This window comes from Emydura macquarii, unplaced genomic scaffold, assembly GCF_026122565.2.
Source record: "Emydura macquarii macquarii isolate MOO-44397 ecotype Brisbane River unplaced genomic scaffold, CSIRO-AGI_Emac_v2 contig_2676, whole genome shotgun sequence".
In the NCBI taxonomy this organism is placed as follows: Eukaryota; Metazoa; Chordata; order Testudines; family Chelidae; genus Emydura; species Emydura macquarii.
This window is the reverse complement of record NW_027132813.1, coordinates 7,693,384-7,716,722: the sequence shown is the minus strand read 5'-3', so window position 1 is coordinate 7,716,722 and position 23,339 is coordinate 7,693,384. Positions and strand designations below refer to the sequence as shown.

At 43.9% G+C, this 23,339-nt stretch overlaps 1 protein-coding gene across 1 annotated transcript; it reads right to left on the bottom strand.

The window, feature by feature from the left end:
* Positions 1–6,605: 6,605 nt before the first annotated feature.
* Positions 6,606–22,985, bottom strand: LBH (LBH regulator of WNT signaling pathway). The gene is made up of 3 exons (XM_067564813.1): positions 22,774–22,985; positions 19,657–19,759; positions 6,606–9,251 (listed from the first exon to the last, which is right to left on the bottom strand). The coding sequence occupies exons 1-3, from the start codon at positions 22,797–22,799 to the stop codon at positions 9,054–9,056; spliced, it is 327 nt and encodes a 108-aa protein (XP_067420914.1). The 5' UTR covers positions 22,800–22,985; the 3' UTR covers positions 6,606–9,053.
* Between the last annotated feature and the right edge of the window lie 354 nt (positions 22,986–23,339).

The window sequence follows — 23,339 nt, the reverse complement described above, 5'->3', positions numbered from 1 at the left end:
TTAATTCACCCCTCCCTCCATCCCGCTCCACATAACTTTACAGCTTAACAAAAAAAAATCACATTGGAAAGAATACGTAAATTACCCTGAACAATACTTTGCTGACTCTGGTTGCATTGTATCATTGACATAATATGCTCCTGATTAGGAGCGGATGAATCTCTTGAGATAAAATAAGAACCAATTTAGACCTTCACTCACATTTGCACTGAATCAAGGCCTGAATTTTTGGCAGCTGGTTTAAAACATTAATGTGTGAGGGTTTGGTTTTTTTTTTTTTTTTTAAGTTTTTCTATGTGCTGAGGTAGGGTAGATGCACTGAAATGACATGAGAAAGGGTTTGTGTAATTTCTGACATAGGTCTTCCATCCCCAATGTCCACTTCCCCCCCAAAGAAAAGACCAAGAAGTGCTGACAATCTCATTGCATTGCCAGCTCCATTTCTAAAGAAATATAAGAAAGTTCAAAGAAACACCCAAACTGACTCTCCAAACCTTTTAACATTCACTCCTCATTCCTGATGCTGCATGTATGAAACAACACTCACTTCACCCTTTATTTCTCCAGGACAGTGCTCAGCTTCACTACACAGTAAGTCTGGACATAACGTAATGTGTCTCGAGTATTTTATGTGAACATGAACTCTAGCTTTGTAAACTAGCAGACTCGAGCCACCATTTGCAAAACTAGCCTGAACTCATTTCACTCCTTAACTCTTCTGCCTTAAACCAGGGTGAACTCAGTCTTTCCTATATCCACTCAAAGGAGTACTCCTAAACTGTCACTTTTGTTATAACAAATTTGCACTTACCTACACCTACTTTCTTCCAAAGGTAGGTATTATCAATAGCTTTGCAATTAGAAAACTGAAGCACAGAAAGGCCCAACTGGTAGCAGCACCAGGTAAATGTTTTATTAGCAGGGACCCAGATGGGTCAGTACTGCTTCGGAGTGTAGTGAATGGAACCTTCCGCATTAACTCTTAGAGTACCTTCAAGGAGAGTGACTAACCTGAGTTCACACAGGAAGACTATAGCCCAGCTGGGAGCAGAATCCAGATCACCTACTTCTCTGTCTACAGCTGACACTATCAGAGCATGCTATCTCCCAAAGCTTTCTTGAACAACTCCAACAGGGGTTCAAACATCTGGTATTCATGATGCACCACAGCACCTGACACATCAATGGCCCCTACCACCTGAGACGCTCAACACCTTTCATAATTATTCATTGAGCTAGGCAGTTAGGCTTATCGTTTCCACTGAAATCACTGGTAATTAGGAACCTAAATACCTTTGTGAAGCTTGACCTAAGAGACTTGCTGAAGATCATACGGGAGGCAGTGTCGCAGCTGGGAACAGAGCTTTCGTCTCCTGCCCCCCTAGTCCTGGCCTTTAATTAGGAGAATCTCTCAGTTACCAAGGTGATGACCATAAAGAACTTAGAACTACACCTCATATATAATAGCAGCACCATACACCAGACTTAGTGACAGCTCACAGAGATAGGTATGCTTGTTTTGTAAACTATAAAACATGGATACATAGCTATAAACTGGGAGGGGTGATAAATATTACATGATTTTCAGCTAAGATTTGTCCTTGACAAGAAAAATTACTCTGAAATATCATGCACAGTGGTGGTGGTGGGATGGTTTGGACAAGATCTGTGCATAATAAAACTTCAGATAAGGGAGCACGTTTCACTCTTTACACTTTTTATTTTCTTGATGTTGCTACTTTTCCATCCGGTCAAACATAAACAGAAAGCAATCACCCAAGCCAAACCTGGAACATTTCAGAGTTTTATTTTCTACTTGGGCAAGAACTGAAGTTATAGTAATTGCTCCAGTTTACATAGATAAGTTTGGTTTGTTTGATTGCTTTGGGGGGCTTGAAGAATTTCTATTAAAAGCATTGCTCCTTGACTTTCACTTAGTTGCAGATTATTAGACTAAAGCTTTTTTTAAAAAAAATTGTGCTTCAAAGTCTCCCAAAGCAACGTCGAGACCACATGGTTGAAACTAACCGCATCGGGATGTGCTTCTCAGTAGCTCAAATGCAAACTTGGACCCTTATGAACTTTTTGTTAAGGGTAGAAAAGGGAGGTGGGAATTTGGGGTTGTCCCCTACTCATTTCGAAGGAGAGGATATTAGCTCTTTGAATGCTACGATGATGTAGCCCATTAAAAGCCCGATTCAATGCTTCAGCTACACAATAGTAGATATTGTTATCTGCACTAGCAGGCTATGCACCCATGGGTGGTGGCGAAGCAAAATTACATTTACTGACCCAAGCACTTTGCAGGGGGCAGGTGCACACAAAATGTGGCAAATCCAGTGGCGGTTCAGCTGCTCACCACAGTGGAAATGCACGTGTCACTAATTTCAAAGATGGGGCAAAATGCATGCTGGATAAAGGTCAAGACCAGATACCTGGAACAAGGAATAGTATTGTTAAATAAGTGAGGCAACAGCGTATAGCTATTTGCTTGCATTGCCTTATAGTTAAATGCACCATTCTAAGGAGAATTAATGCTTCAGGTGGAAATGGTAGCCACACAGGTATGTCTACACAGCAATTATACACCTGTGGCTCGCTCAGGTCAACTGACTTAGGCTCTAGGGCTGTAAAATTGCAGTGTAGACATTTGGGCTCAGGGTGGAAATTGAACTCTAGGACCCTGCAAGAGGGGAGGGTTCTAGAACCCAAGCTCCACCTCAAGCCTGAGCTCGAAAGTCTACACTGCAATTTTACAGCCCAATCCCTGTGAGCCCAAGTCAGCTGACAGGGAGCAGCTCTGGGTGTTTAATTGCTGTGTAAACATACCCATAGTTTCCCCTTCCTCCAGAAGGAATTAAACCTTTAAACAAAAGGGAAGAGGGAGAAGCAATTACTGACTAGATCTAGAACCTGCATCCTCTTTGTAAGACAGGACCAGCATGATGAAGGGGAAAATGCTCTCTGGGCTGCCCATTTGACAGTAGTCTGATTCCATTTTTGTTTGCTGGTGCTAGTGCAAGAAGGACAATGACCACACTGGTTAAAGCCAAGCACCATATAATAACCACCACCCCTGCCCGCAGCAGTTCTAGTAGGCCCATTTAGTTTTGACTTTAGACAGGTCATTTCTTCTAGTCCCGATGATGTTCACCTGATCAGACATCAACAGGCCACCTTTTCTGTTCTGGCAGAGAATTAAATGTAGCCTTAGGGAACAAGACACAATCAGATGTGCTCTAATTTGAGCCAGAGAACCATTTCAGCTCTAGTGCGCCAAGGTAGCAAGCGAGAACATCCATTTACTCCCAGCTCCTTCCTCCCTAATTTTCAAATCCTCACCAGCTTTGTGCTTTGCAATCAGAGAACCAATGTTCTGGAGCAGGAAATATAGCCCCCCAAGTGGTTTCACAGATTGCTACCTTAGCCTGACAAATGGCTGCACCACTGCTATAATGGAGAGATTTTGAAGGCCTAAGGACAGGTGAAAAACTAATTAAACAGGGCACTTTAGAAAGAGGCAACAGTCCCACTAGGAAAGAGCAAACTTGACATTTTTCCACTAGAAGTACTAATGCAAATATCCACATCACAGGAGCAAGAAAGCATGAAGCATCACTAAAATGGGGCTTAGTGATAGGTGTGCCCTCAATTCCCAAGCATTTAATTTTAGTGTCAGGTCCCAAGTTAATATCTTTAAGCCATTCTAGTGTAAAGGTAATGCTCAGTCAGAGGCCAATCAGTCTAAATAGATACAGTTGTAATCCATTATATACCCAGCCAATCAAACTACAAATTCCCTTCTCCTGGTTGAAGGATACAGACTTCTTGGGGTGCTTGGCCCCTAACACATGGATTTCCTAGTGCAAAGTCTAACCTAATTAAACATAGAAGACTCTTTCAGTTAATTGAACCTTGCAATCTGGTTACACCCTACATGCAATTCAATGTTTCGATACAAGAAAAGCTGCCCAAAAAAGAAAGATCCCATTAAAGGTCCCAGCTACACACAAGTCATCAGGCTAACATTTTGGACCCAACCAAGTCTTTAGTCAGGTCACAGACCAATTAAGGTGCAGCCTGTGCTACACAGTTTAAGTTGTAACTGGGTCAGTAAAATTGTATAGCAATGGAATATGGCAGGCCCATTGAATTTGAAAGGCCAGTAAAGTTGACAGCCCTAACCTTGGGCACATCCTCTTCTGGATTACAGTCTCTGCAGTTGTGTTCCATGGCCTTCTTTGTTCAAAGCACAGCAATGCTACCCTAGCCAGCAGGGGTGAAAGTGTAGATGTGTACATGTGTCAGGACATAGACTAGTCTAAGGAAATGGATTTGGGTTTTATATTTATGAGCGATTTGTTAATGTCAGTAAGAGCACTTCAGATTGTGCCCAGTTCTCCATTGCCTTGCACCTTTGGAAGTCTACACAAAGTGACTGCACAATGCCTCGCTCACCCTCATTTTCAAAATGCCATTTGGGCCTGTAAAAAGCTGGGGTAGAATCCACAAAGTTACTTCAGTGTCTAAATCCCCCACTACAATCCCCCAAACTCATGTCAAACCTGCTAGGTGCCTAAGCTCACTCAGCACCTAAGTTTTTGCAATAGAAGTTCTCTCCACGCCTATATTTCTGCCTCTGAGCACATGCACTGCTGCCTCACTCTAAGCAGCCAGATGCTTATCTCCCATGTAAGTCCCAGTGGGATTCTCACACCATGGGAAAGATGGTGTTCAGCCATCCAACTCACCCAAGTGGCCCAAACTGGTAGTACTCTGAGTATGCCTATCAAATTGGGACCCATTCAAAAGCCAGCAGAAGGCTGGTAATGCCTATCCTACAGCTTTTAGCCTAGGTGGGTGCCTTGAGCACTGGACTAGGGTCTCTGATGTGCACACACTTGTTTATTTACAGTGGAACAGTCATGGGGCCAGAGAGAGAGAGATGCTGTAATCCAGTGGTTAAGGCACCACTTGGAAGGTGGGGGACGCCCAGTCCAGTCATTCATTTATCCACAAGCAAATAGCTTCAATAGGACAGACTGAGGGGGGGTCTGAGGAGGTGTACCAGCCCCTCAGTGGACAGGGAGGGGTTAACCCCATACTCCAGGCAGAGGAGGCCCCCTCAGCAGTGTCAGGCATGAGCCTTACTGGAGCCTCACTATAAAAGAGAGTAGCCCAGCTCAGTCAGGGCTGACCACTGCAGAGAGTGGCTATGTATTGCAGGCTCACTCCCAGGAGTTTCTGGAGCACCAGACCATGGAGACCAGAGACAGTGAGACGCAGGCAGCTATCTAGCTACCTGCAGAAGCTGAAGAGGGGATGGTGCCATTAGGAGCCTTGCCAGTCAACAACTCTGGAAACCCAGTGAGCCACAGCACTGGAAGACAGGGTAGGAAATAACCATGGGGAACTAGACATTAATCTGGTTGTAGAGCCAGGAACCAAGTCAGCATGTTTTAGGCAGATCCCCACTTACCCACTCATCCCTGACAGGGCCCTGGGGTGGGACCCGGTGCAGTAGGGAGGGCCTGGGTCCCCCCATCCTAGCTGCTCCCTCACCACTAGGCCATATTGACTCCAACCATTAGGCCACACAGCCCTGCTAAGGAAGGCAGCTATTTTGACTCTGGCCAATAAGCTCCATGGCTTGATATGAGGGCCACCTTAGTGACAACTATCAGGCCAGCCTGCCCTAAGGCTATCGATGGGTATTCAACTGTGGGACTACAACTGCTTTGCACTTTCACTAAGGGAGGCAGGGTGTACCAACCCCACAACAGAATTGCACATCAGAATATCACATAGCCCAGTTCCAAACCTCTCACTCTCTCTGGCAGAGGTGGATGGGAATTGAATCGGAATCTCCCATATCTCAGGAGAGCGCTATAACCACCATGCTAGAGTTAGGGTGGGTGGCAGTGGCAAGAGCAACACCACCACCACCACCTCCTCCACATGGAGTGAGGCTGGTATCTAATTTGTTCCCACAAGAAACTACACATCCATTCATAGATCGCTAACAGAGCTAGGCACCAGCCTACACATCTATCTCTGAGAAAGGGGCAGGGCTTAGCACATGGACATCTCCCATTGGCTAGCTTAGGCAAGGAGAGGCTTAGCATGCTGGCTTTTGTGGATCACATTCTTAGGCACCCGTCTCCCCATCTGTTGTATAGGGAGTCTAGGTTCCCAACTCAGTTTTGTAGATTCCAGTATTGTTCTTGTGATATCCTAGGTGCCTAAAACTTAGGCACCATGATGCTCAGTGTTACAACACCTAAGTCGCTTTGCAGATTCTACCTCTACCCCTTAATTCTTTGCAAAGGTGCAACTACACAAGGTGCAAGGCAATGAAAAGTCAGGCCCATTGATTTCATCTTTTCAAGTGACTTAGGCCCTACTTCAACAAGCCACTTAAGGACATAGGGTCTAAACCTATGCCTAAATTATATCAGCTTCACCAGGACACATGTACATGGCCAAGTGCTTTGCCTAAGAGTGGCCTCTCCTTTAAAGTGTAAGGTTGCTTCCAGAACAAATTGAAGCTGTGGGAAGTTAAAATCCCAACCCCTTTTGGCAGACAAAATAAAAAAGCCACCAAGTTGGAAAGCATTTTCAAACTTTATTTACAACTGTCACAGTGACAAAAAAGTAGTTTGGAAAAAAAAAAGCTAGCTTCTCCCTGAGGCTCCAAAAAAGAATTACAGAAATAGAATGTATATCAGACAACAGGAATTTTACTGGAGTGCTTTGTTCTTCTGATACGTTCAAACAACAAATATACACAAATACTCTTAAAAAAAAAAATTGACAGGAGTATGCCAGTCTTTAGGGCAGACATTTCTCCTCAGATCTGAAGTCTAAGGATTTCCATCCTATTGCTACCCACATAGTAATCTTTGTTCACAAGCCTCAACATGATGGTACAGATTGGAGACCAGTAAAAGTAACAGTTTGTACAAGCTTATTCCATTAGACAGCAAGACTAAAACAGATGTTAAGGTACAACAGCAGGATCCATCAATCAGTTTAAAAATATTACTTGATCATGATGAGAGTTTGATGACAGAGCATTGACCAAACCTGATAATGAGCGAGACTGGTTCTTCACTGCTAAAAAGGAGGAAGAGGCAAGCTGCATTCTACATTGCTACTAGTAAGAACAATGCAAAAAAGTCAGTCTCCAGTCCCTCAGGTCTGTCTGAAATAGTAAGAGCTGATAAGTTATTGCCATTATGTTTAACCACAAGCAAGACAAGACGAAAACTATCCTGCCGATATGTTAAAAGCAACCCCAACCCCCACCAGCGTTTAACTACTCATGAGGTATTAGATACAAATATATATTACATACACACACAAAGTCCAAATAGATTTTTTTTAATTGAACCAGTTATAAGCAGAGGGGATGCACTGGGTTTGTCATAAATGTCTGGTTAAGGCCTGAATGTTAGTCTAATTTTTCCTTATTGTCTCCAGATTTGTTATAAGGAGGAAACAACCAGTTCTTTATTCTAAGACCTTTCAGCTTCCCCAAGACATGCTTTGGGGCCCCCTGGAGCTTTCCCACAAAGTTGTTTGATTGCCACTATCCAAGAAAACAACCAGTCACTCTGTCTTGCAACTAGCTCCCCTTCTAGACAAAGGTCACAGGACAGAGACAGAACTCAGCACTGAACAAGTTGCATGGGATGCCTTAAATCTTACAAACCAGATTGCCTTCAATTAAATTCTACTAATACTTTATTACAATCAGAAGCAAGTCATCTTGCCCAGAATACTCAAAAGCCATAAAATACTTTCTGAACAGAGGAATCATTTCCCCATCCCCCATATTATCCTTTCAAGTTCAAAGAGGCAGTCCTAAAACTGCTGATTTCAGCTTTGGCCACATTCTTCTCTGACTGTTGCACATAGGAATTTTCAATTTCATCCATTCTTAAGTGGATGATTTGTGCAAGGATCAGTCTGCCAGCACTGCTAGGTCTTAGACCTATAGTAAAGCACTGCTGATAACAAAAACTCAAATCTAATAGTTCCCTGCAGATTCTCTCCCTGCCCTTCTTCTCAGGCAGTTTTGATGAGACTGTTGACCCAGCATGTTTGAGATAGGAAACCATGCAGCCCCAGAATAGTCTAGAAGGCAGGTGGTCCCTTCACTTTTCAAGCTTTGTGCACTGTAATGAGTTATCTTACTATAGCAGTCTCAACTAGCAGGAGAGAAACATCCAAGCCACTTCTAGAGCAAGATCTCATGTAGATATAGATATGGTGAGGTTTCCTAGTGACCTCATACTAACCATCCGCAAGATATGTGAGGGCCCTGCAGAATAGATGGAGAGTAGCAGCAGAACACTCCCACCCTGCCAATTGGGTTCTTCAGCATTACAAGGTTTAAATGCAGACAGAAAGCAAAGGAGAGAAAACACCTTCTGGGCAAAGTCTGGGAAAGCAAGAAATCATTACTCCTACAGATGCTTGTGTAACTTTAGGAGCTGCTGGATTGGGGAAAGACTACAGGCCCCTTTGCCTCTCTATGCCACACAGCAAGTATGTCATCACTAATAGATGCTCTGCAATATTTACCACATGGTTCTCCTCTGGAGACACAAAACAGAAGCTTAAGAAAGGAAAATTTGAGAGATGAAGACTAGTCTTAAGCTTTTGTATCCAGAGGCAGTTCCTTGCTCAACACTGCTGCATTTTAAGTCTATTTTCACCCCACCCCCCCAAACTCATTAAACAACCTTGCTTGTTCACCCTCCAAGTGCCTTCAAATTTCACTGCTGCCTTTCAGTCTTAAAAAAAATAATCAGATAGTGATCTTGAGAACAGCAAACATTTTTCTCTGCATGACTTCCTTCCTCAGAAGGCCTGGAGAGTCTGTCACATCGAGGGCTTCAGTTCCCAATACAGAGAATATGAAAAAACCTAAGATCTTGCAGGTGAAAAATTGAACTTGTCTTTTTTTAAAAGAGAAAAAGACCTTCAGAACAGGTGTGGCTCTTCCCTCAAGACAATACAGTCCCTTGTATTTCTTTAGATGCCATTTATTGTTCCTTGTTCTCTTTCTTTGCTTCTTCACAGTTTTCTTCTTCCTCCCCCTCCTCTTCCTGGACAAGGAATTCCTCAGGTGGCCATCTCAGCTCACCACTCTCCACATCCCCCTCTGTCGGCTCCACAACTATGGAAGGCAGGCGGTCCTTCAGTTTACAGTAACGGTCAAAGTCTGAGGGGTCAGGGAAAATCTGAAAAAACAAAACAAAAAAAGGAGTACCTCATTAGAAAGGTTGGTTTTAAAGAATTTTAGTGTTTTGATATCTGCTAGCAGCTTAGAGCACCACAACTATCAGGAGCCAAATCTCAAGGTCTGGTTCCAAGGAACAGAGTCAACCATACATGAAGTTCTGCAAGATCAGGAGCTTTCAGGAACTTATTTTTGCACTCACTCATGAGCCAGACTGTTACTGGAAGAAACACAAGGCTCTCCATCCTCCCACCACTCCCAAAAAAAAAAAAAAAAAACCCCAGATGTCCAAGGGTTTCCAAAATTGACAGACTGCTTGAATAAAGTTCAAGATGGACATTGCTATGCTTTCAAACATCTCACCTAAACCTCCTGGAAATTCACTGCTTAGCATCAATGCTCATGAGTTCACAGACAGTTAGAAATCTTGCTATGAGAATCTTTGAGATCTGCATTTCCTGTTTTTGGTCAGGCCAGAAATATTGTGAAAACAGTCTCATTTTAGCTCTTCTGCTTCTTAGTCTTTTTGCCTCAGATTTGAGCCTGCTGTGTAAGACTGCTTGTTTTGAGTCAACATGGAGAAAGTGGCTCTTTAACTGAAATTTAGAGGTAACTCAATGGTGCAGGAAACATTTTTAGGAATAAGGGACAGTAAATGCATGAGTAATGGGATGAAATTTGAAGGCTAGAGTGTAGTAATATGCAAACTGGAATAAAGTATCCCTCAAATGGTTAGGGGATGTTTTTCAGATTACCCTATAATGCCAGTATTTTCTATTGCACTGAATGTTCCTGAGATGCACTTCCCCTATGCTAAAGGGATTTAGACTTCCTGCTGTCTATCTGGATAACCAGATACCCTTTGATAACCCCAGGAGAGTACTCAACAAGTCAATACTAGTGCCATTCTGGTAGGATAATGCTGGAAATAGGAGAATATCCAGGCGGTTTTCTAAAGCAGGACGCACTGTTTGTTAGTACTAGGTGTCAAGGTAGAAACTCAAGCAAGGAAAGGCACCTTGTTTTTGTAGTAGGGTAAGTTTAGCGTTGCATGAATACTTGTAGTTGTGCCTTGCAGTCCTCTAGTTACATACCCTGGTGTTAGGGACAAAATGCCACGTTTACTGAACCTTCAAGAGCCGGAAAGAGGCAATAAAGTACTATTGCTTATGAGCAATGCAGTGCAATTATTGTGGGTTACCTGTGGATGGCTTTAACAAAGCCTAGTTCAGACAGACAAGAATTAGCAGATCATAAAAAAACCCATGACAGCTGTCAACTGAGACTTTACCAGTGGATAATAAGCAAATAGTTATCAGCCATTTATCAAATTCCTGTTCTGTTTACAGAACTAAGCATTTACCTACAGATCATTAAATAGAATAGTCTTCAGAAATTTAGAAGGCAGTCATGGCAGCCACTTCATTTTCCTGAAGCTTGCAGATGAAAGCAGGGTCCCAGCAGCAGATTTAGTTATTGTACTAGTCTCTGAATGGTCTCAAGTGTTAGAATTGAGCTCCTGGGGTGCTTCCTCATTTGAGCTGCAGTGCCTACATTTGCAGAGGTGTCCACTAGTTTGGAGTGCCTCTTTTGAGAGCCAAGGCCTGATTTTTATAGGTGCTGAGCACTTGCAATTCCTATTGTAGTGGCAGATGCTCAGGTCAGAGGCCCTAGGTGTTTTATGGGAGTTTAGGAACAGCCTTCCAGTAGGAGCGGTGAGAAAACAACTTAAAATTAGTTAAGATGAAGCTTGATAAATTTATGAAAGGGACTATATGGTAATGTTACCTCCAATGGCAGGGGACTCACCTCAATGATCCAAGAGGTCCCTTCCAGTCCTGTGGCGGGCACCTAAATCCAACAGACTCTTGGAAAATTTGGCCTAAGCTCTTCAATGGAGCTATTCGAGATGCGCCATTATATGGCAGTCAATTAACCCACTCCACAAGTCCTCTTCCATTGAGTGTGGCAGTAATACTCAATGGCTAAAGGAAACCCTAGTTCAGATGCATTTTTGAATAGTCTCATGCTTTCACTGGACTAAGTGGTGTTATTCTCTTTAGATAATGGAAGGCTTTTGGGGACTAAGTGCAGAGCGACTGCCAGTTCAGTAACCATTAATAAAGCAGTTAGATAGCTACTAGAGAAGGGAGGGAGAGGAAACATTAGTATCTTCTCCCAAAGTTATAGAAACAGCCTCAGTGTGGCTGCAACTCTCCCAGTAAGGGATGGACCAAAACAGAGCCACATATCGGATAGGCAGCCTGGGCTAGTGGTAGAGAGCAAGGCAGAGATGGGTCTAATTCCATCTCTCCCACACAGCTCCAGGTCACCTTAGACACATCCTTCAGTTGCACCATTAGGGAGCTAAGAAGAGTGTTAGTACGGACGAGGCCTAAGAATGCGGTGATATTCGCAGTTTGTGCTACTTGCTGTTACTTGTTCCCAGAGCAAGCCATACAGTAATTGGGTCTCATACAATTTAGTGGTTTCAGCATGGCCAATCTGCCACACAGTGTCCATTGCTTAAGAGCTGCGGACAGAACTGAACTTTCACTATTAATTCCCCACACTTGGAATACAGAGAACATTGACACTACAGTTTATAGGGCTGCAATGGGGGTGGGGGGGTGGGGAATCAGACGGAGTGGGTTTCTGCCACGAAAGCTTATGCCCCAATAAATTTGTTAGTCTTTAAGATGCCACAGGACACTCGCTCTTCTGCGAAAAACAGACTATCACGGCTACCCCTCTAGAACTCAATGGGAAAAGTGTGTATTATAGTAGGTTATATATGCTGATAATGCCACAAAAATAGCCTACAGTGTAGGAAAACAGCAGTATAATAATTAAACTAACCTTTGGCTGCTATCATTTTAGATGCATTGGGTCAAATGAGTAGTTTTGAAAATAGACTGGCAGATTTGTTTCCTCAGAAGCCAAGAAGCTAGTCATTTCCTCACAAACAAATATCCCCAAATGTAGTGTTCAGCTTTATTTTTTTACTAGCACACTCTTATCTTGAGCAGCTGCAGGAGAGGCTGAACCCAAGGAGGTCAAGCTTTTTCCACCAAGTCATGCTTTTTAATCATAGAGCCAGCATAAAATGAGATGTCGCAATTACTTTCAAAGGGTGTGGACAGTCGATGGAAAAAGTGAAGCCAGATTTCCTAGCATGTGACAGATAGTCTTGCTTGTTGCCCTTATTGTGGGAATTAAGGGAAAGTGTCATAAGACTGCCATTTACATGCAGGGACCAGCTTAGGCAAATTACCTCCATGCAATCAAACCCTTAGGGCCTAGCCACTCCAAAATAAGAGGCAGATTCCCAGTCTCTTTGCAGAAGAGAAGAAGCAACCACCTTTACCCACCCTACTCAGTCTGATTTCTCAAACATCTAAAATGCAGTGGAGAGCCAGAGGGCCATCCCCCTCCAGAGTAGGAATTGGGAACAAAAGGGAAATCTGCACCCCCATAACAGGTTTTATATTGTGCTCCTGGAATTCAAAATCTTGTGCTAGAATGCACTGTGAACACTCGTACAGCATAGCTATTAAAGCTTGTAGTTACATGCTTCACTAGAAGCTTGGAGTTAAAGAGCCATCATCAGTGTGGGGCAGGAGCTTTTGTCTCCTTGCACCAGCCAAGAATGCTACAGAAGATGCCTTGTGATGGGCTAACTTCCCCCACTGCCTCCCAAGGACTGCATACAACTTTGAATATGCAGTCACAGCAACAGCTGTCACCGAACCACCGCTTTAGAAATGGCCCTTGGTTTCTAAGCTTTACATGAAGAGCTATTTGACACATCTTTGCAGGCTGCAGAGGGCAAGTAATATCTTTGCTTCCTTAACTATTCCATGCAGGAGACTTAGCCTGGATTTGAGACAAGCTCTGTTCAGAGGGGCTTTGGCAATCCCATTCCGTTCTGCAGTAGATTCAGCTCCAGTTCAGGTACATACAAACTGGAGTTCTCATCTTGTGCCTGTAAGGTGAACTAAAAGGCAATACTAGAAATTGAAGCCCCAAACTTGAGGAAGGTCATCCATGTACAAATCCACACCACCTGACCCAAAGGAGACTTCCTCTAGACTGAGATCTTGGCAGCACAAGTGGAAAATATTTAATGCCCCTGGAAAGGCTGCCTGTGCCTGAACTCTCTCAGCACCCCAGAGCAGAGGAGCTTTGTCATAGTGAACTGGAGGACTGCTAGAAGCAGATAAATGCTAATAAGGAAACCAGATACCACTCAACAGTAAGATGCAGAGTAGTTAATTGTACACGATGGGCTAATTATTGTCAGTACAAAACAAGATTAGCAGCACCATGAGCATCCTGCTTTCAGGGGCAGAGAGTATAGGATACTTGAAAGGATCACAACACTAAATATAGGGGACCAGATTCTAGTCCAAGTGGTGTAAATCCAGAACATCCATTGACTTAAAATGGAGTTACTTCAGAGTGACACAGGTGTAATGAAGTTCAGAATCCAGCCCTGTGTATTTTCTCCCTGATACCCTGAAAATTACCATTATTCAGAGTGCACTGGTGGGAGAATAAGTCCCTCCAGATACTAGAGATGCTCAAATGGAGCCAGTTGCTGTATTAGGGAGAGCCCTAAATATCTAGTCACCTACCTCATTGTATAGATTATATTCTGACATTGGCACTTCAGTCTGTATCCAGTTGGATAGTCTGTACTACTGCCATAGCAAAACACCCATAGTTTAATGCAATTCACATGTGCTTCAGGCATGTCTATACTGATGGTGGCAAATTCGCTGCTGCCAGATCGCTCTTTCCAGATCGATTGAGCAGTCAGTGTAGACCCGCTCAATCGATCAGGAAGTTGACTGAGTAAAACCACCCCGTCAAGTAGCACAGCACAGTGTAGACAGCACACAGAAGGGAAGCACGGTCGACTGGAGTTATGCAAGCTACTCTGCTTAACTCCGGTCGACTGCTGCCAAATTGCCAGGTGAGTGAGGACCAGGGCTTAGTCTCTAATGCCCAAAATGTACCCATCTATACACAGACTACAGGTAGACCCATCCTTATAGGTAGACCCAGGATACTAGAAGCTGAATGTTCTTGAAGCCTGAGACCAAGTACATATTCTAAATTTCAAACCTGAATTGAAGGTTGTCAAGGGTAAAGTTAACAACCCATCCCCCTACACATGGGGGCAGAACACAGAATACCCTTCCAAGAGACAAGATGAAAGTTAACGTTTGATTATCCTTCTCTTTAGAGGGACACATAAATGGAAACCAACAATAGGGCACCAGTTACTATGTCCACTCATGATAGAGTGGACAAGTGTTGTGACTGATTAAAAATGTTAGGGAAAATTGTGTTTGCATGTGAGGTTTCTAGCAAGATAACAGATCTTCTCTTTCAAAAGACACAGGGAAGGGCAAGAAATTCTGCTTGAAGGTCTTACAATCAGATGGTCCCTTCATCATCCTGGGTTTCAGTTTAATGCTGTTCCTTGATTTGCAACAAAGCTGGTTGCTTGTAGGTCTAGTAATTCCATCTCTATCCTTTTTATTTTTGATCACATTAAAGTTTGGAGCGCTATTGTGCTACTAGGCCTAAGTATTTAGCCTGATCTAAACTAGACATGTCAGCATGATGTCCTGAGCCCCCGCATGTACTGTACACAGCTGGATTTGAACAGGTGAAGTTATTTCACCAAGGCTTTCATTTTGTACAGTGGAATCAGTTCCTAGGTTATTCAGAAGGGTTTTTACACAGTACACAGATTAGTTCCAACACAGGACTTCCTCTGTACAGATATGGCCCTCTTTTTTAAGAACGTTAATAAAAAGGCATCTTACAAGATAAACAGGTGACTATGAAGGCCTAAGTTCCCCATTAGGCCTCATGTTGGCAATACATGGTCTTTGTCCATTGGTTAAAACTGCTCATGTCTGAATCATTACACTTCTGATTTCAGGGGAGCTGAACTGATGTTGCTGAAGTCCATGGAGTTATTCTGGATCTACACTAGTACCTAACTCCCTGCATGAAATTAGTTAGGAAAAGACAATATTGGGTGTTGCTATCAAAAGGAAACTTTGTTCCACGAGAACACAGGAGACGTTATCTTCCATGGGTAGATGGTGCTGTGTGAAGTCCTCGTCTCAATAAGGAAACCTTTATTTTCTGCCACGTGGGTGGGGGTTGGCTAGTCATCCAAGTGAAGCACATGTCTGACCAATCAGATGACTAGTCAGTGCTAGGATCCCTGTATGAGTGTATCATGACCTAAGGGGGTCAAGCTTCCCATGACCACCAGAGCAGGGCTGGTGAGACTAAGCCAGCTCAGTCATTGCATGCCTAACCCCTTTAGAAATAAGTCAATCACCTAGACAGGGCAGTGAGTCTATAGGAAAGTAGACCACTTGGCTCACTGTTTGGCATACACTGCCTGCTCAATACAGCTGCCTCAGGCAACAAAACGTTTTCATCCTGCTACTATTCCAAGAACTTAAGAGATGCAGGTCAAGGCCCTGTTTTGACAACAGTTCAGTGAAATGATTAATTCAGTCATGAGCCTTTTTCTCAGCCACATGATTTGTGCTGCTGTGGAATGACATTAGGAGAGGGTGAGCCACCAGAGAGGTGGCTAAGCTTTTCCAGACAATGGGCATCTTTTGGTGCTGGAAGAATAAGGGTCACCATACATTGGCAGCCTTCTGAGAGTCCTGTCTCTTTATAGCCAGTTGGAGCAAGACTGAAAGTGAATAAAACCCTTCATGTGCACATCTGTCTCTGTAGGAGGGGCATCTTGCTCCATCAGCTGTATTTGAATGAGTTACTGTGTTAATATTCCCATAGGAACTATGGGACAGCCATTAGAGTGCAAGAAATAGCTCTTCGCTGCAGTCACAAGACCCCAGTCTGACTTCATTTTTCCAAATATATTTTGTCCAGGTTTCCCATAGGATGCATTTGTATTGTGCAAGACTCATGGTCTGCTTTCACTACCTCTTGCTTCTATTGTGGTCCTTTAAACTTGGTGGCTGTTTTTGTGTACATGAAATTGGATACTGATTGAGCATTTGTGCCAATATGAGCACAACTGCGTATGCAAAGTAGGTACAGACTTCTGCAAAAAGAGTATGCCGGCCTCAACCTTCCAGAAGTCAGGCCTTCACATCACTCTTAAGGTAGCAAACTTACCTTAAGAGTTCATTTTCCTGACATGCATTGATTCATGAGGTAATAAAGTTCAGTTGTATATCTAGACAGAAGCGACATTCTATTGCCAGGAGTACAGAAGAGATCAGTGTTTTAAGTTTACCGAGCACAACAGCTGGTGGAGGACAAAGGCATGAATCTTACAATAAAGTCTAGAAATTACTGGTTAATCTTTCCTGCAAAGTTCTGCTGAGCTCTAGGTTTACATTCTCTTAGCACAGTGCCTTTTATAGCTGGATATCCAGACTGTTTTCCAGTGATCATAAAAGCATTTAAAAAACAGAACTGACTACCAAATCTATATTATGTACTCATTTACTTTAGGACTGAGGTTCAGATTTGAGGGCACTAAAATCTTGCAAATTAGTTCATAAGATTTATACAGTTAGGGACCACCTTCTGAAGAACAGTGTCCTTCTAGGATCAGGATCCAACTATAGACTAAATCCCTGGGGACCACCTTGGATGATCAGGGAACTGGAGAGCCAGGATGATCAGATTTAAAAATTCCAGGTCAAGCTCACCTCCACCACAATCCAAAACCAAGCTGAACATTGGTACAGGAGAGTCATGTTAACATTAAGGAACTGCCTGTCCTTGTCCACCATCCAAGAAAATAATAAACCAACATGCTCTAATTCTGGTTTTACATGTCTATGCCTCTTAGTTCCAAGTGCTGTGGTTCTTATGATTGGAATTCAACTCTGCAGGATGGATGGAGGAAGATTTTGGAGCTTAGAACAATGTGGCTTGTATTGTAAGAGCATTCATGCTTTGTTAGCCTGGTCTCATTGTAAAATATTAAGCTCCAGCACTCAGACTAGTGTACACTGATCCAACAAAATCCTCTGTACGTTTAATGATTTGCTGCTAGAGATTGCCAGCATGTGGTTAGTTCCTACTAAAACATGACCACCCACTTTTCACTCTACCCAGTCATCCAATGACTATTTGTATGCTAACACAGAAGGAGAAGGCAGCTTCTTACAGTCAACTAGGCTGTCATTTAGGCAAAGCAAGTGCAGACATACCAATAAGCTTGCTGGCATTTGAAAAGGACCAGACCACTACATAGAAGCAAGAGCTCTGAGAACCAACACTTTGCAGACAGTATTTTGCAGTGCTTAGTACTAAATACATCTTGCAAATGTTAATGGAACTCCCGGTAACTTGATCACTGCATCCAGCCAGTTTGTCCCCCAATTTTATTGTCTACATGGACACTTACAGCAGGTTTATGCTACAAACTCAGAGGCACAGCTGTGTGACAGTAGCACTTCTGATGAAGACACATTAAGCCTATGGGAATGCCATGTGTGGCTTTTTCATACCCCTCAACAACATAGTTATACCAAAGTAAGCATGTTGTGCAGACCTGGCCCTAATATCACTAGCACTGGAAAAAACCGAGCTCAAGCAATATGGCACCCAGAGTCAGACTAGTTTTCCTAAACCTCCAGATCTTTCTAGATAGCAAGAGGGGAGGAGTTATTGTCCTAGCTGGATTAAGTTTTGTTTCCTGTGGTGGCCTATTAACACCATTGTTGAAGTGGCTGGTTGTGTGCTATTCTGATGAAGCAGTGTCTAAGGACTTGCTGAAGTGTGCCCACTCTATAGAACTTCCAGTCACTCATGCATCACTAACCACCTTCAGTCACACTCAACCAGCTATTTCACATACTAATATGTAAACAGCACAGAACATGTGGAACCAGACTTTTTCTAATCAAATACACCACATTTCCCCTGTCCAGAGAGCTGGTTTATTACAGAGGTCAGTGGCATGACTTGGTTTTGGTTGGATCCAACATGTTGATGCATTCTTGTATGCTAGTATATTTAAGGCCCTTTTCCAGAGCTAGATGTGCAATGGTGGACCAATTTGCATACACACTTAAAACCTGCACATGCAGTTGCTGTAATGGCATCTGAAAATGGAAAGTTCTTATATAGAACTGCCCTGTTATGAACATATCAGGCACATACACACAAGCCATTTGCATGCACAAACTACTGAAGTTTGATATGTGAACAAGTTTCCCAGAGGGTAGTAAATGGGTGGCAATCTGAGAGGACTGGGAAGGTGTAATTACTAAAATGCTCATTCTTTGCACAGGTCAGGAGATGTAGAAAATAGACAAGAGTTGAAATGTTGGCCTTTCAACAATAGACAAAAGACATACAAGAGCTCCCTACCCCATCAATATTGTTTTAATGGCCCATATATCAGAGCTAGTCACTAAAGCTAGTGGAAAGTTGTCAAAACAGTTTTGCATCTGAAGATACTATTTTAGCTAAACCAAAATGTTTTGCAAAATTATACCAATTTTGAGGACTTTGTTTTGAAAAAATGGAAAAGTTTTCAGAAATGTTGAAACAGGATGTTTAGATTTTCCATGACAAAGTTCCATTTTAAAATTTGCTGTATTTTATATTAAAATTTAAAATAGACAAAATTTGTTTTTTTACAAACCCTCCCCCCATCCCCTGACTTTTGTCCCAATGTGTAAAAGAAGTTGAAATCTTGCAATTTTGTGAGATCAAAAAATCCAGCTTCCAACTAGTTCCACTAATCAGTCATTTCAAGTTCTATCCTCCTACCAAAGATACTTGAAGTGCCAGGAGCTTATACCACTAAATAAAGTCAGAGTTACCATTTAAAGGTGTTTTTAAGGGGAGGGCAGGCAGAGGAGGTGGGAGGGGGATGATTGCCACACACCATATGAGAGTCTAACAGTTTATATTGAGCAGATGAGGCTATTTTAAACAAAGTAGTATCTTAAAAGATTGAAGTGACACAAACAACTCCCATCTGCTCTAGGCAGACTGCTTGTGTGCCAAGTTGCAGCTTTGTCAAAAGAAACACCATGGGTAGATTGTCCTAGTGGACAAATCTAAATTCCTGATTAAGAAACTTCCCCCTGGCAAAACACCCCCTCCAAAAAATGCTATGTGATGGGATTATGTAAACAAAAAGGTACTTGGTTTATACAGTCTGATATTAAGAATGAAATTAAATATAGACAAATTGCTCCTGCCAAGTAAACATTCCAGTCTGTTGATTTATTCTCACTGTGGTAAAACTTATTAGATCAGATTATGGTAAAGTACTTTAGGCTACAAGTTTGAAACCCAGCCCAGACAGTTCCATAGCTGACGCTAACCAGCCAACAATGCTGCCCTGTCAATGGAGAGCTTACCTGATAGGATAGGCCATCCTTGCGGGGGCTTAGCCCCATTTCATCCATAGATGTAGTATTCATCATCACCTCAGTCATTTCAGCTGATCTCAGATAGTCAGGGCTGGAAACAAAGATAAGGTAACTTTTTTAGCTTTTATGGAGCCATTAGATCACTACTGTCCTTGAACAAGATTATGTAGTATCTAAAAACTAAAGCTTTATACACCTGCAGAGCTAGTCAGATATAAGAACTGAACAGCTAGCCCACTAAATCCTATTTCTGCTCTTCCCCTCCCTTCTTTACAAGGGCTCTAAAATCATTCTTCACCTAAAGAATCATTACTTGAGCTCATGCACCCAAAAAGTAGTTTACAGGATCTCTCACCTTGAGCAAGATTTCACACAGAGTGATTAGCGTTTAACTCTGCTTCCTCCAACTCTACCCTCAAGCGTAGAGAGAAGGCAGACAGTAAATAAGTGCTATTGCTTGGTGTAGGGGCTTTTTTTTTAAAAAAAAAAAAGTCTAATGAGTTTTTAAACTCGTACTGACTTATTTTACTACCTCAGGGATTTCCATACCAGTTGAGTAAGAAATATGCCAATTGCACGTCTGCTTTTCCAGTCAGAATGAAGTTTCCAGTTCAACAATTTGAGAAAGCGAAGTTGATTTTCACAGCTTGTAGTTCCTCTATTTTGTGTTATGCTAACATTACTTAAGCCTATTTATAACCACAGCACTTTGTATTTGCACACACAAGTCAACTCACATTAGTCACCAAAATATAGGCCATCTGTTGCACCTTGCTTTATGAAGCCACTTCAAAATAGTTCACACTGCCTTCCCAATGCCACTCCAGCTTACTATGCATGAACCAGCACAAGGAGGGCATTCAAAAACATCCCAAAGCACAAGATACAGATAATAGATATATAATGAGAAGCACAGACAAGGGTTTTATTTACAGTGGCAAAGTGAGACCACATAATGCACTAGCTCTTTTAAGTAGCAGCAGTGGAAACTGTAACCTTGGGAGTTCACATATTAACCACTATGTCATATAATCCCAGTCAGTTGCTTCAACTGATGAGCTGCACCATTGTAGGTGCCACCTATATGGTAACTGGCAGAGAACTGGACAAATGGACAGCTGTGCCGTTCCAAACTTTAAGTGGTACATAAAGAACTTTAGAAAGTGAGAATTCTGAGAGTGCACTGCAGTTTAGTATACAACCTCCCTAGCCTAAGCTAACTAACAGTTGCTTGCATACTTCCTATCCTCTGCTGCAACATACTGACAACAGAGAGAGAGAGAGAGAGAGAGAGAAGTTGCACACAGCTATTTGTTTGATGAGCTGGAGCGCTCTATTTTCCAACTCTAGGTGTCTTAGAAGGATACTAGCAGGTCAGCACAGGATTAGTAACAACAAGGGTTTCTGCAAAGTCCAGGATCTACATGCTTTTTTTAAGTGCAATTTAAGAGTCATCAAAATATGCATTTGCCTGCAACCATTCCCCCCAAAGCATTCGCCATCCAAACTATTGTATGAGCCAGAAAGTCTATTTTCAATGAGGAAATCAAAAGAAAGGAAGTGAACAGTATGGATGGTGAAATGTAATCAGATGTTTAGAATGCTCAGCTCTAATACAAGGTATTAACGGGGAGGAAGTCCGCTTAACTGAGTGTCCTTTTACACCTCCCCAAAGAAACATGAAGGATATTAAGCACAGTAGATTTTTAATTTGGAAAGAAAGGTTAGAAGTGCAACATATGTGCCAGTGTTATACCCTGAGCTATCTCTGTATCCTTCAACCCTAATGGAAGATAAGCAAGAAAGTCATAAGCAACTTAAAAGGAGGGTTTTAGGACCTCAACTTTAACTGCCCCAGGGCTACCTGGCAATGGTATGATAAAGGTGAGGAGCTCACTGAAATTCTCAAGCAATCTGCTTTAAGATGTAGCTCTAGTTCAGTGCTAGTTTGATTTCAGCCCTCAGATGGGCTGGCACAATGACTATTCAAAGGAGGCACTCCAAAAGGAGTGCACAGGCAATAAGTGGGACTGGCACAGCCTGTGCCCTCTGTTACACAGGTGTAAATCCAGAGAAACTCCAGTGATGCCAGTGGGCTAAATTCATTCCAGGAGTAACTGCTGAATTCAGTTGTTTGACTCAGAGTCTGGGCCCCTGAATTTACCGGGGAGGTGGAGGGGGGGCGGATGCAGGGCAGGGGAAGGCTGTTAACAGCATCTCCCTAGGGAGGGGAACTGGGGTTAGGATGAGCAGCTGCAGCCAAGGTGCTTGCCTTGTCAGTTTCTCCAGCTGACCTGACCGCCCCTGCCTTTGCTGCTGGGACCAGCATCTGAAGCGGCTCAGAGTCCCAGGCTTAGGTCAGCTCATGACGGATTTTAAGTCGGATGCGGGATTTCAGGCTTCCGAGCAAGGTCGAGCTCCTCGACAACCACACACACGGAAAGAATTTCCGCCCGCCTTTCCCGGCGTGAGCCATGCACGGTCCTCGGCGCTCTTCTCCCGAGCCAGGCAGCGGATAAAGAGGAGCTGGCGAGTCACCGCAAGGCGGGGGGGGGGGGGGAAGGGAGGGGATTGGACTCTGCAGGCGCTACAGCATGCGAGCGGCGGCAGCCAGATCCTCCCCTGCAATAGCCCCCCCCCAGCAGCGCTCAGGCTACTGCCCGAGCGCCTGGGGCCGTTTCCCCAGGGCAGTCTTACAGAGGCTCCCTGGGCGAAGAAAACCTGAGCGGTCCCGCTGCAGCATAAAAGGCTTCCTAGCCCTCGCATCCACTCCCAAAGCGGCTTGCAAAGCCACCCCCCTCCAGGACCCCCTGGATTTTCGCGGCTGGGGCAGATCTCGGCACATTGTCTAGCAAACCTCCCCCAGCCCTTCCCTGCCCGTTTCACTGCGACCTCCAAGCTCGCTTCCTTTGTTTCCATTCCCTCACACCGCCCCCTTTGCAACCTTGACTGTGACTTCTGCCTGCAAAGCCATTGCAGGAGGAGTGTTGTCTCCCCTGTCCCACCCCCCCTCAAGATAGCCAAAGCACAGCCAAAAGCGGCCAGGGCCAGCTCTCAGCCGGAGTGCCTGCCAGCCGGCCCAAGAGCCCCGCCAGCGGTACTCACCAGTGAATGGAAAAAAATACAGACATGAAGTCCTACCGCAGGGCTGACCAGCGTCCTTGGTATGGAAAAAGAGGGAGCGCGCAGCTTTCCTTAAGAGCCCTACAAGACGGCCAGCAGCACCCCTCCGGAGAGCAGCCTGGCGCGGAGGGAGCTTACGGGGTGATTGGCTTTCAGCCCACAGACCGGAGCAGAAACACGCACGCTACAGCTCGATAACTGCCCCCACAGCCGCCTGGACAGGCGCTTTTATAGGGGAAGGGGCGTGGCTTTGCCCCGAGTGCCCGCCCCCTCCCTTGGATGACGTCACCAAATTCATGAATGGTTTCGTGCTTCCAGCCCGTGGCGCGCCGCCGCTCCGGGAGCCGGCTGGCGAGCGCCGATTGGACGCGGCTGGGCTTCACTTCCCTGGCATCGTCTGGGCACGGGGCTGCTTGCCGCTGATGCATGTTGTGCCACAGCCCCGCTCTGCCTCGGAGGGGACCGAGACCCTCTCCCCACGGCTGCATGTCCAAGCTGGGTTCGCAAGCATGCCGCGCGTGTGATGAACGGTTTGCACAGCATGACAG

What these genes read in the sequence shown, in the direction of transcription:
- LBH (XM_067564813.1), bottom strand. Translation starts at nt 22,799, where the DNA reads ATGTCTGTATTTTTTTCCATTCACTG. An exon ending in GTATTTTTTTCCATTCACTG is followed by an intron (nt 19,760 to 22,773) that starts GTGAGTACCGCT and finishes CTTTGTTTCCAG; the next exon opens with CCCTGACTATCTGAGATCAG. An exon ending in AGGATGGCCTATCCTATCAG is followed by an intron (nt 9,252 to 19,656) that starts GTAAGCTCTCCA and finishes TTGTTTTTTCAG; the next exon opens with ATTTTCCCTGACCCCTCAGA.